The sequence below is a fragment of the Heterodontus francisci genome, chromosome 9 (assembly GCF_036365525.1).
Source record: "Heterodontus francisci isolate sHetFra1 chromosome 9, sHetFra1.hap1, whole genome shotgun sequence".
Classification (NCBI taxonomy): Eukaryota; Metazoa; Chordata; class Chondrichthyes; order Heterodontiformes; family Heterodontidae; genus Heterodontus; species Heterodontus francisci.
This window is the reverse complement of record NC_090379.1, coordinates 45,762,275-45,789,059: the sequence shown is the minus strand read 5'-3', so window position 1 is coordinate 45,789,059 and position 26,785 is coordinate 45,762,275. Positions and strand designations below refer to the sequence as shown.

At 41.2% G+C, this 26,785-nt stretch overlaps 1 protein-coding gene across 2 annotated transcripts in view; it reads right to left on the bottom strand.

The window, feature by feature from the left end:
- Positions 1 to 324: 324 nt before the first annotated feature.
- degs2 (delta(4)-desaturase, sphingolipid 2) overlaps positions 325 to 26,785 on the bottom strand; it is a 74,974-nt gene continuing 48,513 nt past the window's right edge. Inside the window, exon 3 of one of the 2 annotated variants that reach the window (XM_068038948.1) lies at positions 325 to 6,784. In XM_068038948.1, coding sequence (XP_067895049.1) covers positions 6,641 to 6,784 — 144 coding nt within the window. In that variant the 3' untranslated portion in view covers positions 325 to 6,640. Of the gene's footprint in view, positions 6,785 to 7,054; positions 7,129 to 26,785 lie in introns of those variants that run through there. The other variant, XM_068038949.1, reaches the window with a different exon arrangement.

Sequence of the window (26,785 nt, the reverse complement as noted above, 5' to 3'; positions counted from 1 at the left end):
CCTTCTGCCTCCCAGCCTGTCACAATTGGGCTGAGAAAGTTCTGCCCAACGCTTCAGGTTAATGACCTTTCATCAATTCTGAATTCTGTCAGTTCAGTCATTTGAACATTGAACAAGTGGTAGAGGACAAAAAAGGTATATGTTCAATATATATGTTGATCTTCAGTTATGCAAATACTGAGTAGAAGCAGTACTCTTTCCTTTATGGTTATGGGAGTGGGCTCTTGTTGTTTGTGAACACTGAGTTCAGAATGGATACCCCAGAGGTTTTTTCCCATTTTTGTACACACCATATTTAATAAACAAGCCAAATCATTTCACATGTAATTATGTTCAACCAATTTTATTTAAAATGTAATGTTCATTTTAAAATTTGCAAAAACCACAACAGCACAGCAAGCATTAAATTATGTAATTTACATCAGAAGCATTGGAAATAAGGCATGACACTACTTTAACTAAAAAAAACACATCTTAATCTTAACAGAATAGTTTATAGAAATAGTGCTTACATGGATCGGAAAATATTTATTTACTCAACAGAAAAGGAAAATAAATTCCTCTCAAAAGGATTTTCCTCATAATCTGTTTCAGATAGTGGAGCAGAACACTCCTTCCACAACCTTACTGCTCCAGAACTGACCAACAGGGACATTTGATCTCACTGATATGAAATGCTTCACTTAATGACCTGGCTGAGATTCATACAACTCAACTATGCCAAGGAATAGCCTCAAACTTGTCCACATCTATTCAGACAAAGTTGTTTGATGAAAAGAATATTTTCATTTCCTCCATAGACAAATAAATAATCATACATTCTGATTTCAAACAGCCTGGATTAGGATCTTTCAGTTTAATTCCTGAAGAATAGTCACCTAGAGAATAAATTTACCTTTACAACACTTTTCACTGTTCTCTCTTTATTGACAACCAATGATCACCATAATCTAAGCCAAAACCTTTGATTGCTTTGCTAGTTGACTAACATCTTGGGTTCTATTTTAGGCTTCATAATAAGAAGCAACAGTATTACATAAATTACTCTTTCACTTAGGTGCAGATTTTTGTCATAAAAGGATCAGTGCGAGAGATTGGAAGAAAATAATCTGATTGAGAAGTTCAAATGGTGTGGATACCATTGAAATTAAAGTGCAGCTGGTCCATTATAAACTGAAGTCCCAGATGAGATTATTTTGTATGTAGGCATTCTAATATATCCAATATTTCCTCTAATATTGATGCTGGTGCAATTTTTAAATAACTGAATTTTAAAAAGAACTATCTGGCCTAAAGGGGATGCAGGAGCAGAGGGACCTGGGGGTAAATGTGCACAGATCATTAAAGGCGGAGGAGCAGGTTGAAAAAGTGGTTAATATGGCATGCGGGATCCTGGGCTTTATAAATAGAGTCATAGAGTACAAAAGAAAAGACATTATGGTGAACCTTTATAAAACATTGGTTTGGCCTCAACTGGAGTATTGTGTCCAATTCTGGGCAACACACTTTAGGAAGGATGTGAAGGCATTAGAGTGGGTGCAGAAAAGATTTATGAAAATGATACCAGGATTGAGGGATTTCAGTTATGTGGATAGATTGGAGAAGCTGGGGTTTTTCTCCTCAAGAAGACAATATTGAGAGGAGATTTGATAGAGGTGTTCAAAATCACGAGGGGTCTAGACAGAGTAGATAGAGAGAAACTGTTCCTGTTGGCAGAAGGGTCATGAACAAGAGGACACCAATTTAAGATGAATGGCAAAAGAGTCAAAGGCGATATGAGGAAAAACTTTTTATGTAGCGAGTGGTTAGGATCTGGAATGCACTGCCTGAGAGTGTGATAGAGGCAGATTCAATCGTGGCTTTCAAAAGGGAGTTAGATAATTACCAGAACAGAAACAATTTGCAGGGCCACAGGGAAAAGGCAGGGGAGTGAGACTAGCTGAGTTGTTGTTGCAGAGAGCTGGCACAGACACGACAGGCCAAATGGCCTCCTTCTGTACTGTAACCATTCTATGATTCTATGACCAGTTGTTGAGGTGTGGAAGGTTTTGTTTCTAATGTACTAAATTTATATGCTCATTCTAGCTGAAGGACACCAGTGCTTTACAACGTGACATATTTTTCCACCGTTGGCACCAGTCCTCACATGAAATATACAGGTCCAGATGTAGAGTGAAACTATCTTTGTTGTGCTCCAATAATCCATCTTATCTGCTAACATCAGAACAGCACTTTCTATAATATCAGTTACCATTTTCTTGTATTTCCCATACTAGGACTGGTGACTTTTTTGACCAAGATTGTGAGTTTGTCATCAAATTGTGTTACTTTATGGACAGTTTTGGGCTAGGAACTGGATTGAGACTGTGCTGACTCTCTTGATTGAGGACCTTACAACTGACAGTGAAAGAGGCCCTTTCACTCTACCCACCCAGCTAATATTTGAATCCAGGTCCACTGCTAACTCACCGCACCACTTGGCCCCTTTAAAATCATCAGGACTTAATCTGCTCCATATATAAGAACATACGAAATAGGAGCTGGATAGACCATGGCCCCCTTCGAGCTTGCTCTGCCATTGAATATAATCATGGCTGATCTACAAGCTCAACTGCTCCCAATATCCCTTAGTATCCAAAAATCTAGTAATCTCTGTATAGAATATACTCAATGACTGAGCATCCACAGCTCTCTGGGGTAGAGAATTCCAAAGATTCATAGCCCTTTGAATGAAAAAAAGTCTCCTCATCTTAGTTCTAAATGGCCAATCCCTTATTCTGAAACTGATCCCATGTTCTGGACTACTCAGCCAGGAGAAACATGCTCCCAGCATTTTCTCTGTCAAGCCTCTTAAGAATTTTATATATTTCAATTTGATTGCCTTTCATTCTTCTAAACTCCAGAGAGTATAGGCCCATTCTACTCAATCTCTTCTCATAGGACAATCCTCTCACCCCAGGAATCAATCTAGTGAACCTTGTTGCACATCCTGTAGGGCAAGTATATCATTCCTTAGGTAAGGAGACCAAAACTATACATAGTACTCCAGGTGAGGAGCCTATATAATTGCAATAAGACTTACTCTTCTACTCTAACCCCTTTGAAATAAAGATTAATGTACCATTTGCTTTCCTAATTACTTGTTGTACTTGCATGTCAACCTTCTTTAATTTGTGTATAAGGACACCCAAGCCCCTCTGAATACTAACATTGCCCAGTCTTCCGTCATTTAAAAAATATTCTGCTTTACTACTTTTCCTACCAAAGTGGATTATGTCACACTTCTCCACATTATATTCCATTTGCCATGTTCTTGCTCAATCACTTAACCTACCTAAATCCTTTTGCAGCTGCCTTGCTTCCTCCTTTCAGTGCACTTCCTACCTAACTTTGTATCATCAGCAAACAGTGATACATCACATTTGGACCCATCATCTAAGTCATTAATTTAGATTGTAAATAGTTGAGGCCCAAACACTGATTCTTACAGGACTCAAATAGTTAGTTTGAAAATGACTCATTTATTCCAACTCTCTCTTTTCTGTCTCTTAAGCAATTCTCAATCAATGCTAATCCTATGAGTCCTAAATTTGATTAATAATCTCTTGTGTGGCACCTTATCAAATGCTTTTTGAAAATCCAAATACACGACATCCACCGGTTCCGCCTTCGCTACCCAGCTAGTTATAAACTCAAAAAACTAACAGATTTGTCAAACATGATATTGCTATAAGTGAATACCTCAAAGAAACTTGAAACACAAAGACTATTTAGATGGCCTTATATGAGAAGGGCATTATTCTCTACTTATTAAATAATTAGTCAGAATTTACCCATAGGGGTTTAATTTCCTCACTGCACTGTTACTAGTACAGTGATCATTGTATTTGTATTAATCCCCTCTCAGTGCTATTTTAACAGTGGTTAACCTGTTTGATTTAAATGGTTTATGGTTGTATTAAAACATAACAGAGAAGGAATTAATGGAAATATACTAAAAAGCAGCAGCTCCTATTGCAGTAGGAGACGCTCTTTATGTTCTATCCTTGGTGCTTCTTCACATCCATATACTCAGGATGGGCTTGGTCACGGATTCCATGGCCATCATTGATGCCGCTCCATATCGCCTGACAGGAGGCATTCCTTACAGGACATGCTTCCTTCTCTTGAGAGAAGTGCTGCATATTATATATCTGCACAACCTGAATACTTGCAAAATCAAATTAAAGCATCAGTCAAGCCTGGGATTTAAACCCAAGACCAACCTGGAATAGTCAGAACTACCAAGACAGTTCTTTAGCAGGCTGCAGGCAGGTCTAATAGTCACATAAAATATTAACAAGACAATTTTGAAAATTCTAGCTGACTCCTTTCACTTAGCTCTGGAGCAGTAATTTGTGAAATAATCATTTTAGCTTTGATCCCTTGCATCCTCATTACGTATGAAATCGATTTTTCCACTTTTGCTTCACCCTCTTCAATAATGGAGTAACTGGTGAAAAGATGTACCAGGGTCTGCTAAATTCATATGTACCAAATAAAATTATAAAGCTGTAAGTAAAATCAAAGGCAATTTAAACCTTAGATTTGACAGTGTATGTGACAGTCACAGCATAAGGGACCATGCCCACAAATTACAATTTTGCACTTGATTTAAGGTAATAGGCAGCATGCAAAGACTCTATGAATTAAGACCAAAAAGTAATGTAGTAAAAGAAAAAAAAGACTTGCAATTATATAATGCCTTTCACAACCTTAGGGCATCCCAAAGTCCTTGACAGCCAATGATGTACTTTTGAAGTGCAATCACTGTTGTAATGTAGTCAGTATTGGAAAGAAACAAAATGTATCCAAAACAAACTGGTGGTTGAAGCGCTGTCATTCAGATTATATCTGCCGATACTTCAACTGCTAATAGCATTGTCTCAACAGTGAGTGAAATGTAAGATAATACTAAATACACAAATAGGTCACTTTATTTTTTTTTGATCTGCAAACTTCATATATATGTGTATGTTGGCATATTCAAATACTTCTACAAAGCAAATATTAGTAAATAATCTGTATCCATACTTCCATTAGTTGGCGAAATAAACTATTTTCTTTATTGAAAATTGGTTTGGTAAAACTAGTCTGTACAAGTATAGTATGGTACACTGGAAGGGTTATCAGGACAGTTCTCATTGGTTGATGAGAACAAAAGGCATGAGGCTTTAGCTGATTCTGATCATGTACTTTGCAATAACTCTTCCAATGCATTGATGTTTCAATTGTCTATCAGGTTTCTCCTTTCTGTTAGTTTGAATGGGGCCTGTGAAGAACAGCTGCATCACAACCTCCATACTCACCCATAAGCTCATCAGAAAATCTGGGATGGAGCGGAGACAAAACCATCTGTTTTGGTTGGGAGTGGATATTGGATAAATAAGTTTGTTAGTAAGTGCTGATGTGTGCAAAAATTAAACCGAACGGCAGAAATATGCCATTTTGAATTTGTTTTACTAGTCACAGCACACAGAGCAGTTGTAAAGTTGGGATCTTCATTATGTGTTAATGGGACAGGTTTTATTTAATGCAAAAATAACATATGGCAGGGGAAGCATAGCAGATTAATCAGACCATCTTTGGCAGAGATAGTCACTATTAGTGCATTGTGCCTGGTGGGGTAACTAACCATTATGTTACAGCTGTATTTTTCCAACACAAAACACATGCAAGCCTTTTTGACTACAATCAAATAGACACACAAATTGGTAGTGGAAACTGCAGCTCATTTCTGAAGCCTGACTGCAAACCCGAAAGTTAACTCTTACAGTATTGCGGTAGAGTCTGCTCTTCCAGATGTTGCTGGGCTCCCAGGCACCCTACAGATTGTACTCATTACCATCCTGATGCATTTTTATATGTGACAAATTGATCTGAGCATATTATGTGTTTCTTCAGACTTAAGTGAGGGAAAAAAAACAGCCTTTAAATGTCACAGCAATAAAGTGCCTCTTGATATTTGGGCAGCTTTATTCCAGTGATGTTAGCATCTGTTTGTGTCTGCATGAGCTGAAAACTTAAGAAACTAGCTTCCCATAAACAACTGTCATTTTCCTGAACCTGCCTGCAGTCTAATGATGCATTCACATGACAGCTGTAGTGTCGCTGCCAAGTGGTTTTGCTTCACACTAATGCTGCGGTGTAAATGCATCCTGACTCCAGAGTTGGAGCCAGACCTTAACCATAGTGAAACTCTGAGAGGGGGAAGTCTCACTCTGATTCATTTCAGAGTCTGTTTATCTTAACACTCACTTTATACATGAGTTTATTGTCAGGGTAAAGCCAATAAATACAACCCAAAAATTTCAACCCAAAATAAAAATGGACCATCCTGTTAAAATCTAACACAGGACCAACAATAGAATCAGAATTATTTTAGAACAGTGCTAAAAATGATATAATTAATTTTGTTACTGATCTTATTTGGTATTGAAGGCACAGATCAGAAAATGCTGGAAATGTACAGTGGGTCTGTCGGTTATGATAAACATTTTGAATCAAACTGTTGACCTGTCTTTTCTCTTTACAGATGTTGATGAATCTATGTGTTTTTTGTTTTGTATCTATTTCCAGGAATCGCTGATTTCTTTTTCTCTCAGTCATTTTTCACCAGCTTGCACTCCCTCTTAATCCTGGAGTAAGGACCAATGCTGTCATCAAAAACAAAGTCCCAGAGCACACGCACCCAGGAAGAGTGCTGGGGCAGGTTGTCATAATACTCGGGAGCAATCAGCTTCACCTAAAAGAAACAGGATCAGTGATGAGATTTGCAAAGTTCAAAATGGAAACATAACATCAATCGAAGTTAATAGTTGGTGTATATTGTTGGTGTTTGATTACAGTCAGTTTAAATAGATAAATCATTATTTAAATAATTTATTGATACACGTCTCAATTTTGAGGGAATATTTTCTCTCTGTGTAACAAAATTATAAAACTGTCATTACAAAAGGATTTCTGACATTGTTAGACATAGTGAAGAAAGGAAATCTTCCCTTTTAGTGGTTAGTAATCAATGACCATGAGTAGATAACTGCAGCCCTCTCAGTACTGAATACCCTCTGGAAATGATCAAACAGCCGACTGGAAAAATTGAAAATCAGAATTCGTAAAATGCAGAAATTATAAGTTCCTTCTGCAAAAATATAATCAGTTGGCAAAATCAGTGACTAGTTTGCTGGCGGTAAAACAATGAGAAACAAGTCTGTAATGTGAATTTTCCAATCCTTTATTTACTAACATGACCTTATACTCATTATCTGTTAGTCTATAAATTGTTCTTCAGTCACTCATCTTGCCTAACCAAGTGGTAGCTTCATTTCACAAGAGTGATGATTGAAAATGGGATATAAAATAAACAACAAGCAGTGCATTCTCAATTTATGCAATGGGAGGTTGACAATTAATATTATGAGCACTGTTAGCAAAGATACACCAAACTTCCTTTTACTACCTAATGTCAAGTGATAAGAAGCAATCTACTAAAGCTAAAATATTACTTACACATTCATGTGCAACTGGGCAGAAAAACAGGTGGATGCTGCATTAATTTGCATATAGGCTGCACTTTATTAAAACAACCAGTGTAATTTGGCCGAAAGTCAAGTTAATAATTTTTCTGGAAGGATTCAAGTTTGAGTTGCAGCCTCTATGCAGGGGTCATTGCTAGGCAGGGGTATCGTCTATATCTGTGGCAATCCAGAAAAATACATTAGCACCAGTGAATAACCTCATAACTGCAATATTATCAATGATTAAATGAACTTTCTGTAAAACATCAGCAGCAAAATGTAAATTAGTTCAAGGCACTACCAGCTAATGCATATTAGCTGGCTGCCTGCTATTTCGCTAGTTTGTTTAGTGAATGGGCGGACCATACTGAGGTGTGGAATTTTTTTTCTATTTGACGTTAAATATTGGCACCAAGTATTCAAATAGCAGAGGTATAACACAGGCCAAACACAGCGTTGAAGAATGGCATGCAAATCTGAAGTGATATTTAAGGTAAGTGTTCATTTTTCTTCTGCTTTGCAGCTTCCTTCCACACCAAACCATTGAATGTGTCCAACTCTCAATGCCCAACAGATAAAAACAGTTGTACAGTTTTTGCATATCTTAAACATACATAAGAACATAAGAAATAGGAGCAGGAGTAGGCCATTCTGCCCCTCAAGCCTGCCCCGCCATTCAATAAGATCATGGCTGATCTGCCCCAGACCTCAACTCCCCGATATTTCAAAAATCTATCTACCTCCTCTTTAAATACTTTCAGTGATCTAGCCTCCAAAACTCTCTGGGGTAGAGAATTCCTTCACATCTCAGTTTTAAATTAGTGTCCCCTTATTCTGTAACTATGTCCCCTAGTTTGAGATTCTCCCACCAGTGGAAACATTTTCTCAACATCAACAGGGCGGCACAGTGGCGCAGTGGTTAGCACTGCAGCCTCACAGCTCCAGCAACTCAGGTTCAATTCCGGGTACTGCCTGTGTGGAGTTTGCAAGTTCTCCCTGTGTCTGCGTGGGTTTTCTCCGGGTGCTCCGGTTTCCTCCCACAAGCCAAAAAAGACTTGCAGGTTGATAGGTAAATTGGCCATTATAAATTGTCACTAGTATAGGTAGGTGGTAGGGAAATATAGGGACAGGTGGGGATGTTTGGTGGGAATCTGGGATTAGTGTAGGATTAGTCTCAATGGGTGGTTGACGGTCGGCACAGACTCGGTGGGCCGAAGGGCCTGTTTCAGTGCTGTATCTCTAATCTAATCTAATCTACCCTGTCAAGACCCCTCAGAATCTTATACGCTTCAATAAGATCACCCTTCATTCTTCTAAACTCTAATGAATAAAGGCCTAACCTGTTTAGCTGTTCTTGATAAGTCAACCCCTTCATCCCAGGAATCAGCCTAGTAAATCTCTTTTGAACTGCCTCCAATGCCAGTATATCCTTTCTTAAATACAGGGACCAAAACTGTACACAGTACTCCAGATGCGGCCTCACTAACACCTTGTACAGTTGTAACAAGACTTCCCTATTTTTAAACTCCAACCTCCTAGCAATAAAGGCAAAAATTTCATTTGCCTTCTTAATTAGTTGCTGCACCTGCATGCTAACTTTTTGTGTTTCATGCACAAGAACACCCAAATCCCTCTGTGCTACACTTTTTTAGAGTTTCTCTCCATTTAAATAATAGTCTGTCTTTTGATTCTTCCTACCAAAGTGCATGGCCTCACACTTTCCTACATTAAACTAAATCTGTCAAGTTTTTGCCCATTCACTCAACCTATCTATATCCCCTTGCAGATTCCTTATGTCCTCATCACAACATGCCCTCCCACCTATTTTTGTATCATCAGCAAATTTGGATATATTACACTCTGCCCCTTCCTCCAAGTTATTAATAGACAGTAAATAATTGAGGCCCGAGTGGCACTCCACTAGTTACATCTTTCCAACCTGAAAAAGACCCATTAATCCCGACTCTCTGTCTTCTGTGAGTTAACCAATCTTCAATCCATGCTCATACATTACCCACAATACCATGAGCTCCTATCTTGCACAATAATCTTTTATGTGGCAATCCAAATACACTACATCTACCGGTTCCCCTTTATCAACTCTGCTTGTAATATCCTCAAAGAACTCTAGAAAATTTGTCAAACATGATTTCCCTTTCACAAAACCATGTTGACTCAGTTTGATTGCGTTAAGCTTTTCTAAATGTCCTGCTATTTCTTCCTTAATAATGAACTCTAGCATTTTCCCAACGACCAATGTTAGGCTGACTGGCCTATAGTTTCCTGCTTTTTGTTTCCCTCCCTTCTTGAACAGGGGTGTCACATTAGCGGTTTTCCAATCCGCTGGGACTCTCCCAGAATCCAGTGAGTTCTGGAACATTTCGACCAATGCCTCCACTATCTCTGCAGCCACTTCCTTTAAAACCCTTGGATGTAGGCCATCAGGTCCTGGCGACTTGTCTGCCTTTAGTCCCATCAGTTTGTCATATACTTTGTCCCTCGTGATAGAGACTGTTACAAGATCTTTCCTCCCATTAGCTCCTTGCTTATCAGATATCTGTGGGATGTTTATATGTCCTCCACCGTGAAGACCGATGCAAAATATTGGTTTAAATTATCTGCCATTTCCCTGTTCCCCGTTATCAATTCTCCAGTCACATCCTCCAAGGGTTCCACGCTCACTTTAGCTACTCTCTTTCTTCTTATATACACGTAGAAGCTCTTGCTGTTTGTTTTTATATTTCTTGCCAATTTACTTTCATAATCAATTTTCTCCCTCTTCTTTAGCTTTTTAGTCATCTGCTGCTGGTTGTTAAAAAATTCCCAATCCTCTGGCCTCCCACTAGTTTTCGCTGCTTTGTATGCCTTAGTTTTTGATTGGATACTCTTCTTGACTGTCTTTGTTAACCACGGGTGGTTAATTCTTCTCATCGAGTCCTTCTTTTTGACCGGGATAAATTTTTGCTGAGCGTTATGAAATATCTGCTTAAATATCTGCCACTGCTCATCCACTGACCTTCCCCATAGTCTATTTTCCCAGCCCGCTTTAGACAACTGTATCTTCATACCTCTGTAATTGCCCTTGTTTAAGTTGAAGACACTGGTTTGAGACCCGAGTTGCTCGCCCTCAAACTGAATTTGAAATTCTACCCTGTTGTGATTGCTACCCCCTAGAGGATCCTTAACTACGATATATTTTATTAATCCTACCTCATTACACATTACTAGATCTAAAATAGCCTGTTCGGGTTGGTTCTGCAACGTATTGTTCTAAGTAACAATCCCTGATGCACTCTACAAATCGTCTTCTATGTTACCTCTGCCAATCTGATTTGTCCAGTCAATATGCAGATTAAAATCACCCATGACAATTATAGCGCCCTTCTTACATGCCTCTATTATTTCCCGATTTATACTTTGTCCTACAGTGAGACAACTCTTCAAGGGCCTATAGACAACTCCCACCTGTGACTTCTTCCCCTTGCGATTCCTTATTTCCACCCAAACTGATTCCACATCACGATCTATTGCACCTATATCACTAATCACCACCGCACTGATACCTTCCTTTATTAACAAAGCTACCCCACCTCCTTTTCGTTTTTGCCTATTTTTCCAGAACGTCGAATACGAAACAGGTGATTACTTGTCTACCATAATACATTCTGCAAATAAAAAGTATTTTTGAACACTGTAGGAGTCTGGGCCTCTTCTGATCAATTCCACATACTCAGTTTCTAAGAAAATGTTGCAACTTCATTGGAACTGGTGACGCGTGGCCTGCAAATTCCCTCTCTCAGCAAAGGTAGGCGCCACGCCTATGAATCATTTTGTTTTGACCTAGGCTGAAGCAGCTAACTAATATTCTCCCAATCCCATAGGATTTAACATTCAGCAAGGCCTGTGGGGATGAATAGGTCAGATTACTGTGTGTGGAGAACACATTTATCTAAAGCATATCATTCCATATCCTCCACACATCGTACAAGCATTCCCAAGTAGTACAATTGGGGAGGAATAGCCCCTGAGATGAGTTCTAACACCAGTCAATAGGACAGGACAGCTTTGCAAAATATGATATGCTGTGTAATCACAAGTTCCAATAATAATCTTTAGAAAATATGAGGGTTGCTCAGGTGTCAGCCATGACTCAGCTGTTAACACACTTGCTTCTGTTTCAAAAGATTGTGGGCTCAAGCCCCAATTTAGAGCCTTGAGCACAAAATCATGGCTGATACTCCAATGCAGTACTGAGGGAGTATTGATTGCACTGTCAGAAGTGCTGGGAGAATATTTGGGCTGGACAGGTGGACAGGGCCTGAAAACACTGATGCTGGCTGGTGAGCCAGTTTCCCAACATTGTTCCCAGTGATGGCCATTTTAAGGGAAGTGGGTTTGGGCCAGGCGAGGCTCATTTTCCAGTTGGCCTCCAGCTTCCTGATGGGGGCGGGGTGGGGGGCAGTATTTCAACTGCCTGGAGGTGGGCCCCCCAGCAGCAGGCTGCCCTGAAAAGGGATACCCTGCCTCCACCACCACCACCCATTGTGGTGGCTGGCTGCTTTTTCTGATTTTTATTTACATTTTTAAAAAAGCTGGTGAGGTGGCACCTCTATGTTGAAGCACCCTCTCAGTTACTTACCCTTTAATGCAGCCCCTGCTCCTCTCAAGCTGGAAGGTCTCTGATTGTCCCTCCAGCTTCGAGTGCCACCCACCATCCCCTCCACCCCCCCCCACCCCCAACAGCCTTTAAGTATATAGGGAACCTGTTTTGATGCCAATTAAGGCAGCGCCTCCATGAAAATGCCAGGTCAGTGACTGTTCCACACCCCCACCCGCCCCTCCCCCAGTTTGGGACAGTTCCAGCTCCTGTTTCCTGCCCCCCAAAGCGAAAATTCAGCCTGTCGTCTTTCGGATGAGACATAAAACCGAAGCCCTCTGAGGTGGACGTATAAGATCCCATGCTGCTATGTCAAAGAAAAGCAGTCAAGTTCATAACAATACCCATCCTAGCCTGTGATCTTCTGTTGATTAATTTTAGTGAATGCTAAAATAAGGCTGAGCAATTTGCAACCTGTACTCTCAGTGTTCAGTGGGAGCGCGGTAATGGAAATTTACTCTTGATTTCCATTCAACCCAAACTAATGGATCCTTCTATTTTTTAATGTGAAATGATTTGGGAGAGCCCAATTTGGTTCCAGTTTGGCATTTGAACAGGACAAAATTGCTACCAACTAGCAGGTTGGCTGATGGACAGGAAAGGAGGCGTTAGGTTAAATGGGTGTTGCTCAGTTTGGTGAAGGATTTGGAAATGCTCAAGCGAAGATCCAGCACAGAGCCAACATGATAGTTTTCTTCTGTCCTGGTTTTATGGTTCCATAAACAGCTATTAAGCCCTCCTAATCAAAAACACCAAGGGCTGGATTTTCCCTCCAGGGGCGGGAAACACAGATCGGGACTGTTTCTGGGTCCCGAACCTGCCCCCGGGGGGAAACAGTGGCTCACCTGCGATTTTCCCCCGGGCAGCCAATTAATGGCCAGAGGGTAGGTTCACCATCCAATTAAGGATGGTGGGCGGGCTCTCAAAGCTGGAGCCCCAATCAGAGGCAGTCCAGCTTGAAAGGAGCAGCAGGCTATAATGGAAGGTAAGTAACATGGAGGCATTCTCTCTCCAACTTCTTTAAATCTCTAATTAAAATATAGAATCAGCAGCCAGGCCACCACTGTTTGGAGGAACCACTCTTCAGGGTGGCCTGTGGCTGTTCCTGCACCCGGCTAGGCAGAGAGGGTCTCTAGGCCTGCCTGGAGCCCTGGCTTCCAGGCATCTAAACTGGACCCTGCTGCCCGCGGAAACCTGAAGAGCAACTGGAAAATTCTAGTCAGCCTCCTTTAATTGGCCTCAATTAGGCTCTTAATGAGCCTGATCAGTTACCTGCCATGTGTGGGTGGGTAGCCCTTTCAGTGCTCGACCCCACCACTGCAAAATTGGCCTGGAGGAGGGATGGAGCCAGGGAACAGGTATATTATTCAGTGGGGCTAATATTCGGACCTGTCCAACTCCGGCCCCGATCCCAGTGGGGGCTACTTTTTTAAAAGCACACAAAAGGCTAAGCAGGATTTCCACTGAAACTCAATGATCTACCTAAGGGAGAAAGCCTACATTGTAGCCGTTTATTTATTTAGAGATACAGCACTGAAACAGGTCCTTCGGCCCACCAAGTCTGTGCTGACCAAGAACCACCCATTTATACTAATCCTACATTTATCCCATATTCTCTACCACATCCCCACCATTCTCCTACCACCTACCTACACTAGGGGTAATTTACAATGGAAATTTATCTATCAACCTGCAAGTCTTTGGCTGTGGGAGGAAACCGGAGCACCCAGCAGAAACCCACGCAGACACAGGGAGAACTTGCAAACTCCACACAGGCAGTACCCAGAACTGAACCCAGGTCGCTGGAGCTGTGAGGCTTCAGTGCTAACCACTGCACTGCCCATGACCAAGGAGTGAATGGTGTTGGGAGCAATGCTGGAGTTGGGGAAAGCCTAAGGGGTGGCACAGTGGCGCAGTGGTTAGCACCGCAGCCTCACAGCTCCAGCGACCCGGGTTCAATTCTGGGTACTGCCTGTGTGGAGTTTGCAAGTTCTCCCTGTGTCTGCGTGGGTTTCCTCCGGGTGCTCCGGTTTCCTCCCACAGCCAAAAGACTTGCAGGTTGATAGGTTAATTGGCCATTATAAATTGCCCCTAGTATAGGTAGGTGGTAGGGAAATATAGAGACAGGTGAGGATGTGGTAGGAATGTGGGATTAGTGTAGGATTAGTATAATGGGTGGTTAATGGTCGGCACAGACTCGGTGGGCCGAAGGGCCTGTTTCAGTGCTGTATCTCTAAATCTAAAAATCTAAAATCTAACTGGCCCAGGCTGTAGGACCTGCATCTGTAAAGAGCAAGACCTGCTGGTCACGTGTCAGCACCAATACAAATGACACAATGGTAGTTTTTGCGTGTTGAACACAGATTCCCCATTCTATTGGAAAGGAGCCAGACTCCTATGGTGTGTGGAGAACATAAAGCAAAGAATGAGTGTTTGACTTTGTACAACTGAACGCTAATTATTTGTCCACTACTAGCCTAAACTTTAGCTGTGCCTTTCTGAATGCCAGCCAAGTAAATAATGGCAGTTAGAAACGCATTGTTCTGCGTATTCTTGTTATACTTAGCCAGCTTTGCTATGTACCCCTGGCCAACACCTGAATACCTGAAACTAAGTAAGTGCCACTTTTTTCACAATAATTAAGGGTATCAAATTGCCAATTAACCAATTTTTATCTTTATTAAAATTACATAAATTTTACAGCACAGAAACAGGCCATTCAGCCCAACTGATCTATGCCGCTGTTTATGCTCCATATGATCCTCCCCTACCTTACTTCATCTCACCCTATCAACATATCCTTCAATTCCTTTCTCCCCGTGTACTTATCTAACTTCCCCTAATAATGATTCACATTCAGAACATCTTGGAATACCACTTAAAAGCTTATATTGACCATACCCAAGAAGTCCAGTAAAAACATTCTATAGCAAGATGTCCAAACTACAGTCTAGGACCAATTTTCAGTCCTCAAATCTCTAGCAGTCCAGCCCACAGGCAACTCAGTCCTATTTGTGCTTCTGTAACTTATTTGCTAGTTTGCCCTGTTGGAATTTTGTGGGTTTGGAAAGGGCTGTTAGTGGTGTTGCCTCATTGGGTAAACCTTGCATCTGAGATATCTACAGACTACTGGGAACATGGATTTAAACTTCATATATGCTTCTTGAGGCTCTGAGATATATACTGAAGTAGCCACAAAGACAAGCTTGGACTTTAACTATAGCTTCATTTTCAAATCTACTTTAATTCCACACCCAAATTCCAGGAATTCAATCTCTCCCATTTTCTTGCAATTCCCTAGGTCTCCCACTTGCTTGGTTATTTTCCTCACCTTTTGTCTCTTCATTGCCTTAATATATTTGTCCATTTCTTGACCAAAGTTAAGTAATTAAGGTAAATTCGATTCAATATTCCTCTCTGGATTAGTCTGTTTTGTATATATATATTTCACCTCCTTTTTCTGAGCGTACTAATATGCCTATCCACCTTTTGTTTTTCAGCTTTGAAGAAGGGTTCACACCAAAAATTGTACCCTGGTTTTTGTTAAAGTTTCGACAGTTTGTTGTACAAGGTGCACTGCATCTTAGGCACCACCAATGGTATTTATTAGCATGCAGAGGCACAGGTTGGCTGCAAGGCTACAGGTCAAGACCAACTGAAGAGTAAGCTACATATGTACCATTGTTTCTGTATAATAAGAGGGGCAGAGAGGGAGCATGAGAATAGATTGTCGACTAACATAAAACAGAACCAAAAGAGAAACCACATAAAGAGTAAAAGAGTAGACAAGGGAAGGTTGGGACCAATTAAGGACTGAAAAGGAGATATTCTTGTGGAGGCAGAGGGCATGGTTGAGGTAATAAATGTGTACTCTGAATATGCCTTCACAAGAGAAGACGATGCTGCCAATGTAGCAGGAAAGGAAGCGGCAGTAGCAATATTGGATAGGATAAAAATAGATAGAGGAGATACTTAAATGGTTGGCAGTCCTCAAAGTAGATGAGTCACCCACTTTAGATGGGATGAATTCCAGGTTATTCAGATAAGTAAGGGTGGACATTGCTGAGTATCTGGTCACAATCTTTCAATCCTCTTTGAATATGGGAGTGGAGGACTGGAGGATTGGAAATGTTGCACTCCTGTTTAAAAAAAGGGGGATAAACCTGGCAACTACAGGCCTGTCAGCCTAATGTCAATGGTGGGGAAACTTTGAGACAATACTCCAGGAAAAAATTAATTACAAAAGTATGGGTTAATAAATGAAAGTCAGCGTGGATTTATTAAAAGTAAATAATATCTGACTAATTTGATTGAGTTCTTTGATGAAGTAATGGAGGGGATTGATGAGGGTAGTGCAGTTGATGTGTATGTTTCAAAAGGTGTTTGACAAAGTGCCACATAATAGACTTGCTAGCAAAGTTAAAGCCCATGGAATTAAATGGATAGTTTTTTTTATTCTTTCATGGGATGTGGGCATCACTGACAAGGTCAGCATTTGTTGCCCATCCCTAATTGCCCTTGACTGAGTAGCTCGCTGAGCCATTTCAGAGGACAGTTAAGAGTCAACCACATTGCTGTGGATCTGGAGTAACACATAGGCCAGACCAGGTAAGGATGGTAGATTTCCTTCTCTAAAGGACATTAGTGAACCAGATGGGTTTTTATGGCAATCAATGATAGTTTCATGGCACCATTACTGAGTCTAGCTTTCAGTTCCAGATTTTTATTAATTGAATTTAAATTCCACCAGCTGCTGTGGTGGGACTTGAACCCGTGTCCCCAGGGAATTAGCCTGGGCCTCTGGATTACTAGTTCAGTGACATTACCACTATGCCACCATCTCCCCGCATAGTGACAGCATGATGCTGTGAGTTGTTGTTTTTGAGGTTGGGGCCTGTTGCCAAGCTGCTGTTGTAACTGGTAATCGTGGTAGTGCACACCAGTCCACAGGATGTGTCACCATTTCCCTATTTTGCCAGCTAGTGCCTCCCAGCTACGATAGTTGACATTTAGGACCTTCATGTCATGCTTGCAAGCATCCTTGAAGTGAAACTGACTGGAATGCTCTCCAGAGAGCCAACCTGGACACGAGGGGCCTTTTTTGCAGTAATAACTCCGTGGGCTGGATTTGATCACGGTAGTAAGATCAAAAAATGGTGGCCCACCCATGAGGGCCGCACGACCAAGAGCCGCTGTGATCTCAAACGTGGCGGCTCATTTAAATAGCCCGAGTGGCCTGTCCGCGCCCCCCCCCCCACCAAAATCTGGTCGAGGGGGCGGACTATCCGTCCCCGGCACTGGTGTTAGCTGCCTGTGCAAAGGTGCTGATGCTATTTTTAAAGGGCAGTCAGCCCTGCTGGGATATTTAAATTTTTAAAGAAATATCCCCCCAAAATTAAATAAAGTTCCAACGCCCCTTTCCCACCACCTCCCCCCTCCCAATAACAGTTAGATTAACTATTTGCTCTTTCCCCCACAAAACACTTACCTTTAACATCTGACCTTTCCCCCCAAACTGCACAAAGTTTAAAGTACAACCCTTCCCACCATCCCTACACCCATTACGTTTATTTGACCCCGTCCCACACCCGCACTAATAAACTTACCTCCTCCCCCCCTCCCCACCAGTGTCACGCCACCTTTCCCCCATGAGGGAGTGCCAGCCACTGCATCAAAAATTGTGGCGGGCCTTCAAGATCTTGGGATAGTATATTGAAATTTATTAATTTTATTAATTTGCATATGTTAATTGGAGTCCCATCGCCCAGCAGCGAGGGGGCTGCCACGGAGCCTTGCCGCGGCCAGGAGGATCGGGCTGGGACCTGCCAGCGTCGAGGTCCGTGGTGGGCCTCATCTGGAGCCATCTTCAGGTAGCCCCCACCACCACGGATCACGACATCGAGGGCTCCTTAAAATCCAGCCCCATGACTCTAAACCTAAATAATGAAATAAGTGGCTTGCTATTTTAAAATGCAGGTAATTATTACAGAAATGAGGGCAAGTTTGAAGGCCTGACCCAACCACATCTTACTTACTCTAATCAAGCAGTTTTTAATTGTGTGTACTTTACACACCATAAAGTTTACATCAGAAACAACTCCTGCATGCACATTGCTTTCTGACCCTCAATAAATGCAGGAATTCATCAGTACTAGGAACATGCAAGGTGACAAGCAGTTTTAAAGGTTGGGCTTCAATCAATTTTGCCTTTAACAGCAGCATGTCCCCAAGTAAAGGAGGTAATCGTCAACACCATGTATAATGATGTGGCTCAATTGGAAATAAACAAAAAGCATGCTGGTTTCATGTTACATAGCTGTTCATCGCAGACTAAACATGAACTGCGCAGTCAGGTTTTTAAGAATGTATTTCTGAGACTATACATTTACATATATTCTTTGTGAAAACGTATACATTTTGATTACACAGTGCTTGAGGTTTCTTGCCATTGTTACCATAATGTCACGGGTTCACTTTTATCTGCAGGTTTGAGCTGCTTCAACCTCGATGGAAACACCAAAGGTCTGCTACACTTTTAGATATTTGGTTAGAAAATTCATTCTGCTTTTATTGCCTGAGGGTGTCTCATAGCAAACACTCCACCATAGCCATTTCCCCGCATGCTTCGGAAGCCTTTAGCAGTGTTGAATGAAAGCATTTGGTTGCTGTGTTGGCCATTCAGCTGTCTTTAGTACGACGATCCTTTCTACTATTAATCCCTGTTAAATTATTTTGACCTGGGGAGGGTAAAGTGTGTTTCTTTGGTCATCTTTTGTTTTCATATTGAAAAAGCTGCAACGCTTCCCAGATGAATGATTTTTGACTGAAAGAAGAATTACCCTGAACCCCAAATACTGAAAAATTCTACAAAATAAACTGTCAAAAGGTCATATTTTCCGGAGTTGGGAAGGAAGGCTCTCTCAAACTCCTCCCCACTAAAGATAAATCTCATCCTATTAGCATTCATAGCACCCTCAAAAATATCTAATTCCATCACTGATGCAAACTGTGTTTTCGTGTACTGCTGTTTTCTTTTACCTGCAATATAAGCAATAAATCTATTGTGTATTAGCCCACAGTTTATATTACATACCTATGACCCTTTGGACTCAATGTCATTGCTTGTTAGCATTTTGGGAGCTGTATTAACTATTTTTGAACTTGTTGCTCAGTTTTTGTTGGCATGTATGGGAAGTAGAAATGAGTGGTGGAAAACAACTCGTCAGTGTATGGCAGGCTACATAGAATCATTGTTACAGCACAGAAGGAGGTCATTCGGCTCGTCTTGTCTGTGCTGGCTTTCCTGTAAGAGCAACTCAACTAGTCCCACTCCCCTGCCTTTTCCCCATTGCCCAGCAAATTTTTTCTCTTCAGATAATTATCCAATTTCCTTTTGAAAGCCATGATTGAATCTGCCTCCAGCACACTCTCAGGCAGTGCATTCCAGATCATAACCGTTCACTGTGTAAAAAGGATTTTCCTCACGTTGTCTCTGGTTCTTATGCCAATCATCTTAAATCAATGTCCCTTGTTCTGACCCTTCGGCCAATGGGAACAGTTTCTCTCTATCTACTCTGTCCAGACCCCTCATGATTTTGAACACCTCTATCAAGACTCCTCTCAACCTTCTCTTCTCTATGGAAAACAGCCCCAGCTTCACCAATCAATCCACGTAACTGAAGTCTCTCATGTTGTAAAGATAAATGTAATGTCAGACTACATTATATTTTTAAATTAATTTCAGAGGTACAAACCTAGTTTAGTTCAGGATTTTTTGTTTTATAGTTGCTTTTAAATTTTTGAGGGGACAGAAAACCTTCCAGGATTAGGTCGACGGAACCTCAAGGCTGGAGTTAGTTTCCTGATGCATTATTCAACTCGGTGAGAAAAGAAATGTGATCATTTCCAATGTCACCAGCCAGAGCTGTTCAAACTGGTTACAGCTAGATCAACACCGACAGTGTTTTGTGTTTAATGAATAACCTGCAAAGAGTAATAAGCTGCTGCATTTGCTTGTCCTAATAGTGGGACAGAAAGAGCAATAACAACATAGGCTGTTGCACTGAAGAGGGAATCCAAGAACAGCCTTTTCCATTTCCCAGTCAGTTTTATTCATGTGCAGATTGTTCTATAGGTACAACCTGCTTTATGGATCTCCATTTCTGTCTAGTGCAAGTAGCTTTGCCTAGTTATGTACATATTTGTTATTCAGCAGTGGATCCCAGCGATCTAGATCCTAAAGTAATCAGGCACCCATTGGTTCCATAAGCTGGCTCATTAATCACCTGTTAATGATCCATAATCACTGATGCCTTACCACAGAATCGTTTCATCTTAACTTCACAATAACAGGATGTGTGTTTATTGCTGCAGCACAGAGGGCCATGCTGAAGATATCAGTGATCTAAAATGAGCTAGGAAATAAGATTTGTTTGTGTTTAAAAAGCTACTGTCATCTATTTTACAGACTGATCCATGTAAGTAATCTACATTATAGCTTTCAGTAATAAAAACAGAAAATTCTGGACACACTCAGCAGGTCTGGCAGCATCTGTGGAGAGAGAAAGAGTTAACATTTCAGGTCAATGATCTTTCATTAGAACAGATCTGTTTCTCTCTCCACAGATGCTGCCAGACCTGCCGAGTATTTCCAGCACTTTCTGTTTTTATTTCAGATTTCCAGCATCCACAGTACTTTGCTTTTGTATAATAGTTTTCAGTAGTTAACCAAAAGCAGAGTCAGGTCTCTAATTGTACACGAGCCATATCTGACAGGATTGGCAGAGCTATGCTGGCTGGAACACTGTCAAAGTGTTCACAGTTTTTTTGAACAAAAGGAAACATCACAAAGACAAAATGGGAAGGAGCCATGAAATAACATCATAGAGTATGAAAGAAGGGCAGATGGTGCAAAGGTCAGAGAAGGCAGATGTGGATCTGATCATGTGATTGACCCCATAAACTCAATATATTCTTCCATCATCGAGAAAGAGAAATGGCAGAAGAAAACAGAATATTAGGAGTGAATAGTAATAATAACAAAATACCCATTATTGTGACTTCAGTTAGAGGTAATAATTAATTGATAAGTCTACTGTCAAGAGGTAATGACTAGATTTCTCCTGTTTGTCATTGTATAACTTTTACTGAGCAAATGTATGAACCTATGAAATGCTGTAGCAGGGTATACCATCAAGTTATGTCTCAATTATAGAAGTTATATAAAGTTTCATTGAATTTTCTGATGGGCTACAGAGTGGTAATGGAAAGAAAGTACAGAGCAACAGATCAGACCCTGGTTAAGCACAATGATCAAATTTGAAAACATAAGGTTGTGTAACCCATGTACAGCAGCGTAGCAACAGTAATGAACAAAAAGCAAAAAAAAAACACCTAGCAGATGGCAAAAATCTAAAACAAAACTGAAAATGCTGGAAGCACAGGTCAGTTAGCTGTGTGAAGAGGAGAGGGATTCATGTTTCAGGTGCGAATCCTTTATAGAAAGCGGAAGATATTACAGACGTATAGAATTTAAAAAGGAACAAATCAAAGGGAAGGGGAAAACCGAATTGATTAAATTTTCAAAGGCTTTTAAAAGTTAATGAGTTCCGTTCACAGTTGACCCATCAATATGCTGCAGTTCTACATGTAAAATCTCTTATTTTGAAACTAACTGAACCAGCTAACCAGTTCACTAACAATGCAACATTTGGTATCATTCCCACTGCAACCCATTGTTCCAGAAATATGTTGAATGATATCACCCTTGCAACCTGATAACACCATGGTATATGTTTTACAAATTTTATGAAAAAGAATTTTACAGATACATTCATTGAGAAAAACTATTTCTTGTTTCTAACTCCTGACAAAATAGCAGAACCATTTGACCAAACAAATTCTTTCTGTGACACAGACACACCTAATATATATATATATAGACAGATTGAGTGTAATTCTTCTCAGTGTATGCCCTTCTCTTGGTTTAAGATGTATAAGTAAAGTTCATGAATGTGCAATTCCTGGAGTTTTCTAAAGTGCTCACATTCCTCTATGATCTCTTGTCTGATATATTGCTTGTTGATTGCATGTGGCTGGGAGTCTCTTGTCATTTCTTTTTATCCAGAGTTGTTTCAGAGTTTTGTATCGCAACACTGCCAATAGTTTCCTCTGTGGGTTAGTTTAATGAATCCATAAATCCATTTACAAAAATCAGGGCTTGTATTTTCTACTGGCAGAGACCCGAAAAACATTTGGGGTCAAATTGATAGCTTTATTGCAAAAGTACTTCTTTAAATGCAGGATTTCTAGTTATTCTTTCACCAAATACTTTAACAGAATCAAAACTTCTCACTCTGGGAAAAAGCTACATGAAACTGTCCATGTGTAAAAACAGTCCAAGGAATATTAAAAGAAATTTTGTCAAGAGTCCGGCCCCGTGACTTGTTTATAGTCAGAGAATATGAAAGTCTAATTGGGAACCATTTTCTCCTGAGTTAAAAAGGCAGGTTTACATCTGATGGGCTCAATATTATTTGAGAAATAAACACTATTCCCTTGAAATCTGCCTGTTATAATTTCAGCATGTCATTGAAGAAAACAGCTTCCTAACTACCATGACAAAGTCCTTGGGATGAATTTTGCGGAAAGCTCCAAGGTTTCACCACCAGGACCGGAAGTAGGAGCCACTGACACTCGGGTGGGCAGCGTGCTAGAGAATGCGATTCATTGGCAGCCGGCCAATTAACTGCCAGGAAGCGGAGGAGCTGTCCACTTAGTGCGGGCAGCTTGAGATCATGCTGCTGGAAGTGCTGGCGCCATATTTAAAGGGCTGCCAGCAATCTGACAATTCCATCCACCCAAAAAGACAGCACAGCGAAGCCCTGAGGAAAAAGACAGTACAAGAAACGGCTGAAGGAAGATCCAGGGTGACCCACAGTTCAGTGATGCCTTCCTGCAGGCATTGCAGGTTCTCCTCCAGGCTGATTGGGCAAGCAGCGAGGTCCTCTTCCCGCAGGATGGGAGGATGAGACTGGCCCTGCATGTGAAGCAAGTCTGGACAGAGATTGCAGAGAAGATCAGTAGCTGTGGGGTCGTCCCTCAAACCTGGCTGCAGTGCCGCAAGAAGGTTAATGACCTCATACATTCCACCAAGGTAAGTGCAGCAAACATTGCTTACCCTACAGCCTGACAAGTGATTAGGCCTGAATGTGAGATTAGTAGAAAGTGCAGTCATTGGCAATGACCAGGCAGCAATATTGCCTGTCAGAGGCATGTCAGCCTCTCTGTGAAGGGCCTGGTCCGTCAGAGTTGACTCCTGCACTGCCACTACTGAGTGGCCATGTGTAGAAGGCATTCTTGTGGCATTGTCATAGACAGATAGGTTGCCATCAGCATTGGCATTGTGAGTGTCTTTGGTGGGTGACTAACAATGGTCATTTATGTGTTTGCAGGAGAAGACTGCCCACAACACAAAAGAAATAGCCAAGGCGGGCGGTGGCATACCTTAGCTCGTGATCCTGAGTCCGATGGAGGAAGAGGCTCTGGAACTCAGAGGCCAGCATGCAGGCTAGTCCATAGTGGATGGTGAGACTGGAGTGGAGTCCCAAGAGACTGAGTCGTCTAATGAATGGGCACAAGATAGCCTCTGGAGAACACCGGGCATAGTACTCATGTGTCCACCACTGGTCATATGGCGCTCCACACTAGGAGTAGTCTGAAGGACCTGATGGAATGCACATTACCCTCTAATCACTCTTCTACCTCATGCAGGTCAGAAACAAGAGCAGAGAGCTACAGTGACCAGGGGACAGCCGTCCACCTCTGAGGAGGAGGAGGGGACCTCAAAGGGTGCACTGTCCATTTCATTCCCCCGCACCCTCCACCAGCACAGATACTCTCCCATCGGTGGGTATCCATTCACATGTAGATTTGGGAACACAACCTGGTGAGCACACCACTAATGCATCCAAACAGCTGACAGAGGCTGTGACAGCTGAGGCCATGTTAATATAGTTGGGTGGCACTGGCAGAGAAAATGGGCACCTAGTTCAAGGAAGTGTTTATTTTTGTCATTATGTCATCGTGTCATGACATCATCATGTCATTACGTCATTCATAAAATATACAAATACATTACACTTCTTTCCGTTTCAAAAGAAAATTATTTTTCTTTTGCTTCTCTTCAATGAACTATATTTAAAAATCAAGTTTTACTGGTTTAAGAAGTCTTTCTGACCTCCTGACAGGTTTTGGTGTAGAGTCAGGTTTTGGATTGCTCAGTTTATGTTCAGAGCTTAGAGAAGACCTTGTTTCTTTCAGAAATTACTACTTCAAAGACTGAAGTCTCAACTGGTTCAAACTGTGGCATGAGCTCATGATCAAGCGGATTGTGCTCATGTTTTGCTTCATCTCTTGCCGGATCATGTGATCTACATGAATATTTCTCACCTTTCTGCCAATTTCAACTAAGTGTCTTTTGGTTTCACACACTTAAAACATTTCCCACATCCCACTTGTGTGACTTGTGAGGGGGACAAACACGAACATGCTCATTTTACTGAAACTGTTGTTCTGCCTTGTTTGTGTCATACTGATGTTTTTGACTGAACTGTTTGTGTTCAACTTTAGCAATCAAGTTTGGTTGGACTGGACTCACACATGTCCTTAAACTACTTTTCATCAAAAGCTCAGCAGGTGCATATCGTGTAGCAGAGTGTGGGGTTGTTCTATACTTCAGAAAAAATTAGCCAATCGCTGTTTCCTACTGAAATTTGACCATCCATGCAACCCTTGTTTCTTGAGTGCATCTTGAACTATCCTCACGTATCTTTCAGCCGCTCCATTTGATGCCAGATGGTAAGGAGGAGTCAGGGTATGTTTGATACTGTTTTGCTTTATGGAATTTTGGAACAGAGCAGAACGAAATTGAGGACCATTATCTGAGACAAGATCTTCTGGTAAACCATGACAAGCAAAAGTAGACCGTCATTTGTCGATTGTTCATTCAGCATTGGTGTTTTGACCCATGTGCTTGACTTCGATCTACCTAGAGTGGCTAGTGATGAGTACTAGGAAATTGTCATTTTCCTTCTCACAAAAGTCTACATGAACTCTTTGAAATGGTCGAGTTGACTATGGCCACAATTGCAAAGAAATCTTAGGTGGCTTATTTCTCCAGTTTTGGCAGATATTTGCCAACCAATGATTCTAGGTCATTGTCCAGTTCAGGTCAATAAACAAAGCCTTTAGCTATGGATTTCATGCTGATTATTCCTGTATGTTCAGTATGGAGTTCTGTCAGAATCCTATCTCTCAAATAACTAGGTACCACCGCTTACTGCAGCCCTGCTCACATGACAACTCACTGTGATGATTGTGAAATGGTTTCTGTTCCTCATTTGTTCACTGGTCAAATTCTGTCCATCCACTCAATGTCTGTAAACTCCTTTCAACAGAGTCTTTCTGAGTTTCAGCTGGAATTTCAGTTTCAGTGATTGGAAAGTCATCATCTACAACTCCTATTGTGAAGATTGGACCTTCACAGCCTACTTCAGAGACTTCATGCGGCAAATGCGACAGAACGTCAGTGATAGCATTCTCTTTCGAACAGCAATATTCGATGTTCTAGTTGTACTGAGAGAGAACAACCCACCGCTGCATCCTTGACACTGCCATCATAAGTATTGCAGACTTTGGTCCCAGATTAGCTATTGGGGGTTATCATCTGTTACTAGCATGAAGTTTCTACCCAACAAAAACTGGTGAAACATTTTGATTCCGAAGAGGACTCCAGGTGCTTCCTTTTTCTATCTGCACATAGTTGCATTCACTCTTGGTGAGAGTACACGACACATATGCTAGAGGCGTCTCTTGACCATCATCCATGACATGACTGATCACTGCTCCGACTCCATAGTTTGAAGCGTCACATGCTAGCTTCAGGCCATGATTTGTGTCGTAATGAATGAGTAATGCGTCACTAGTCAAGCTTCACTTACATGCATCATAAGCATCTTGTTGTGCTTTCGACCATTGCCATTTCACATCTTTCTTCAACAACTCATGTAATGCAGTTAACACCATTGCAAGCTCAGGCAGAAATCGTGAGTAGTATTGAACCATGCCTAGAAAAGATCTAAGCTCAGATACATCTTTTGGCTTTGGGGCATTAACTATAGCCTCTATCTTCTCTTACACTGGTCCTTTTTCATTGAATTTTTCAAGCCAAGGTGCACTACCTCAGAATGCACGAAAGCACACTTGCTTTTTTTCAACTTCACGTTGCGATCACTGAGCTTTTTTAACACTTTGGCCAACATTTGTATGAGATGTGGTTATGTTATAATACACAGCAGTGTGGGAGCTGTGATGTAACACACCATGTGACTTCTGGTGTGAGAGCTGTCTGAAGAAAGCATCTGTACAGTGAAGACCTGTGTGTACATACAGAACCATCCTTAAATAAAGAACCCACATTATTGTATTACTGATCCTGTCCTGAATGGTCAGTGTCTCGTGTGTGGTAGTCACTAACACAGAGCTTAAGAAAACGCAACAGCGATCAACATAT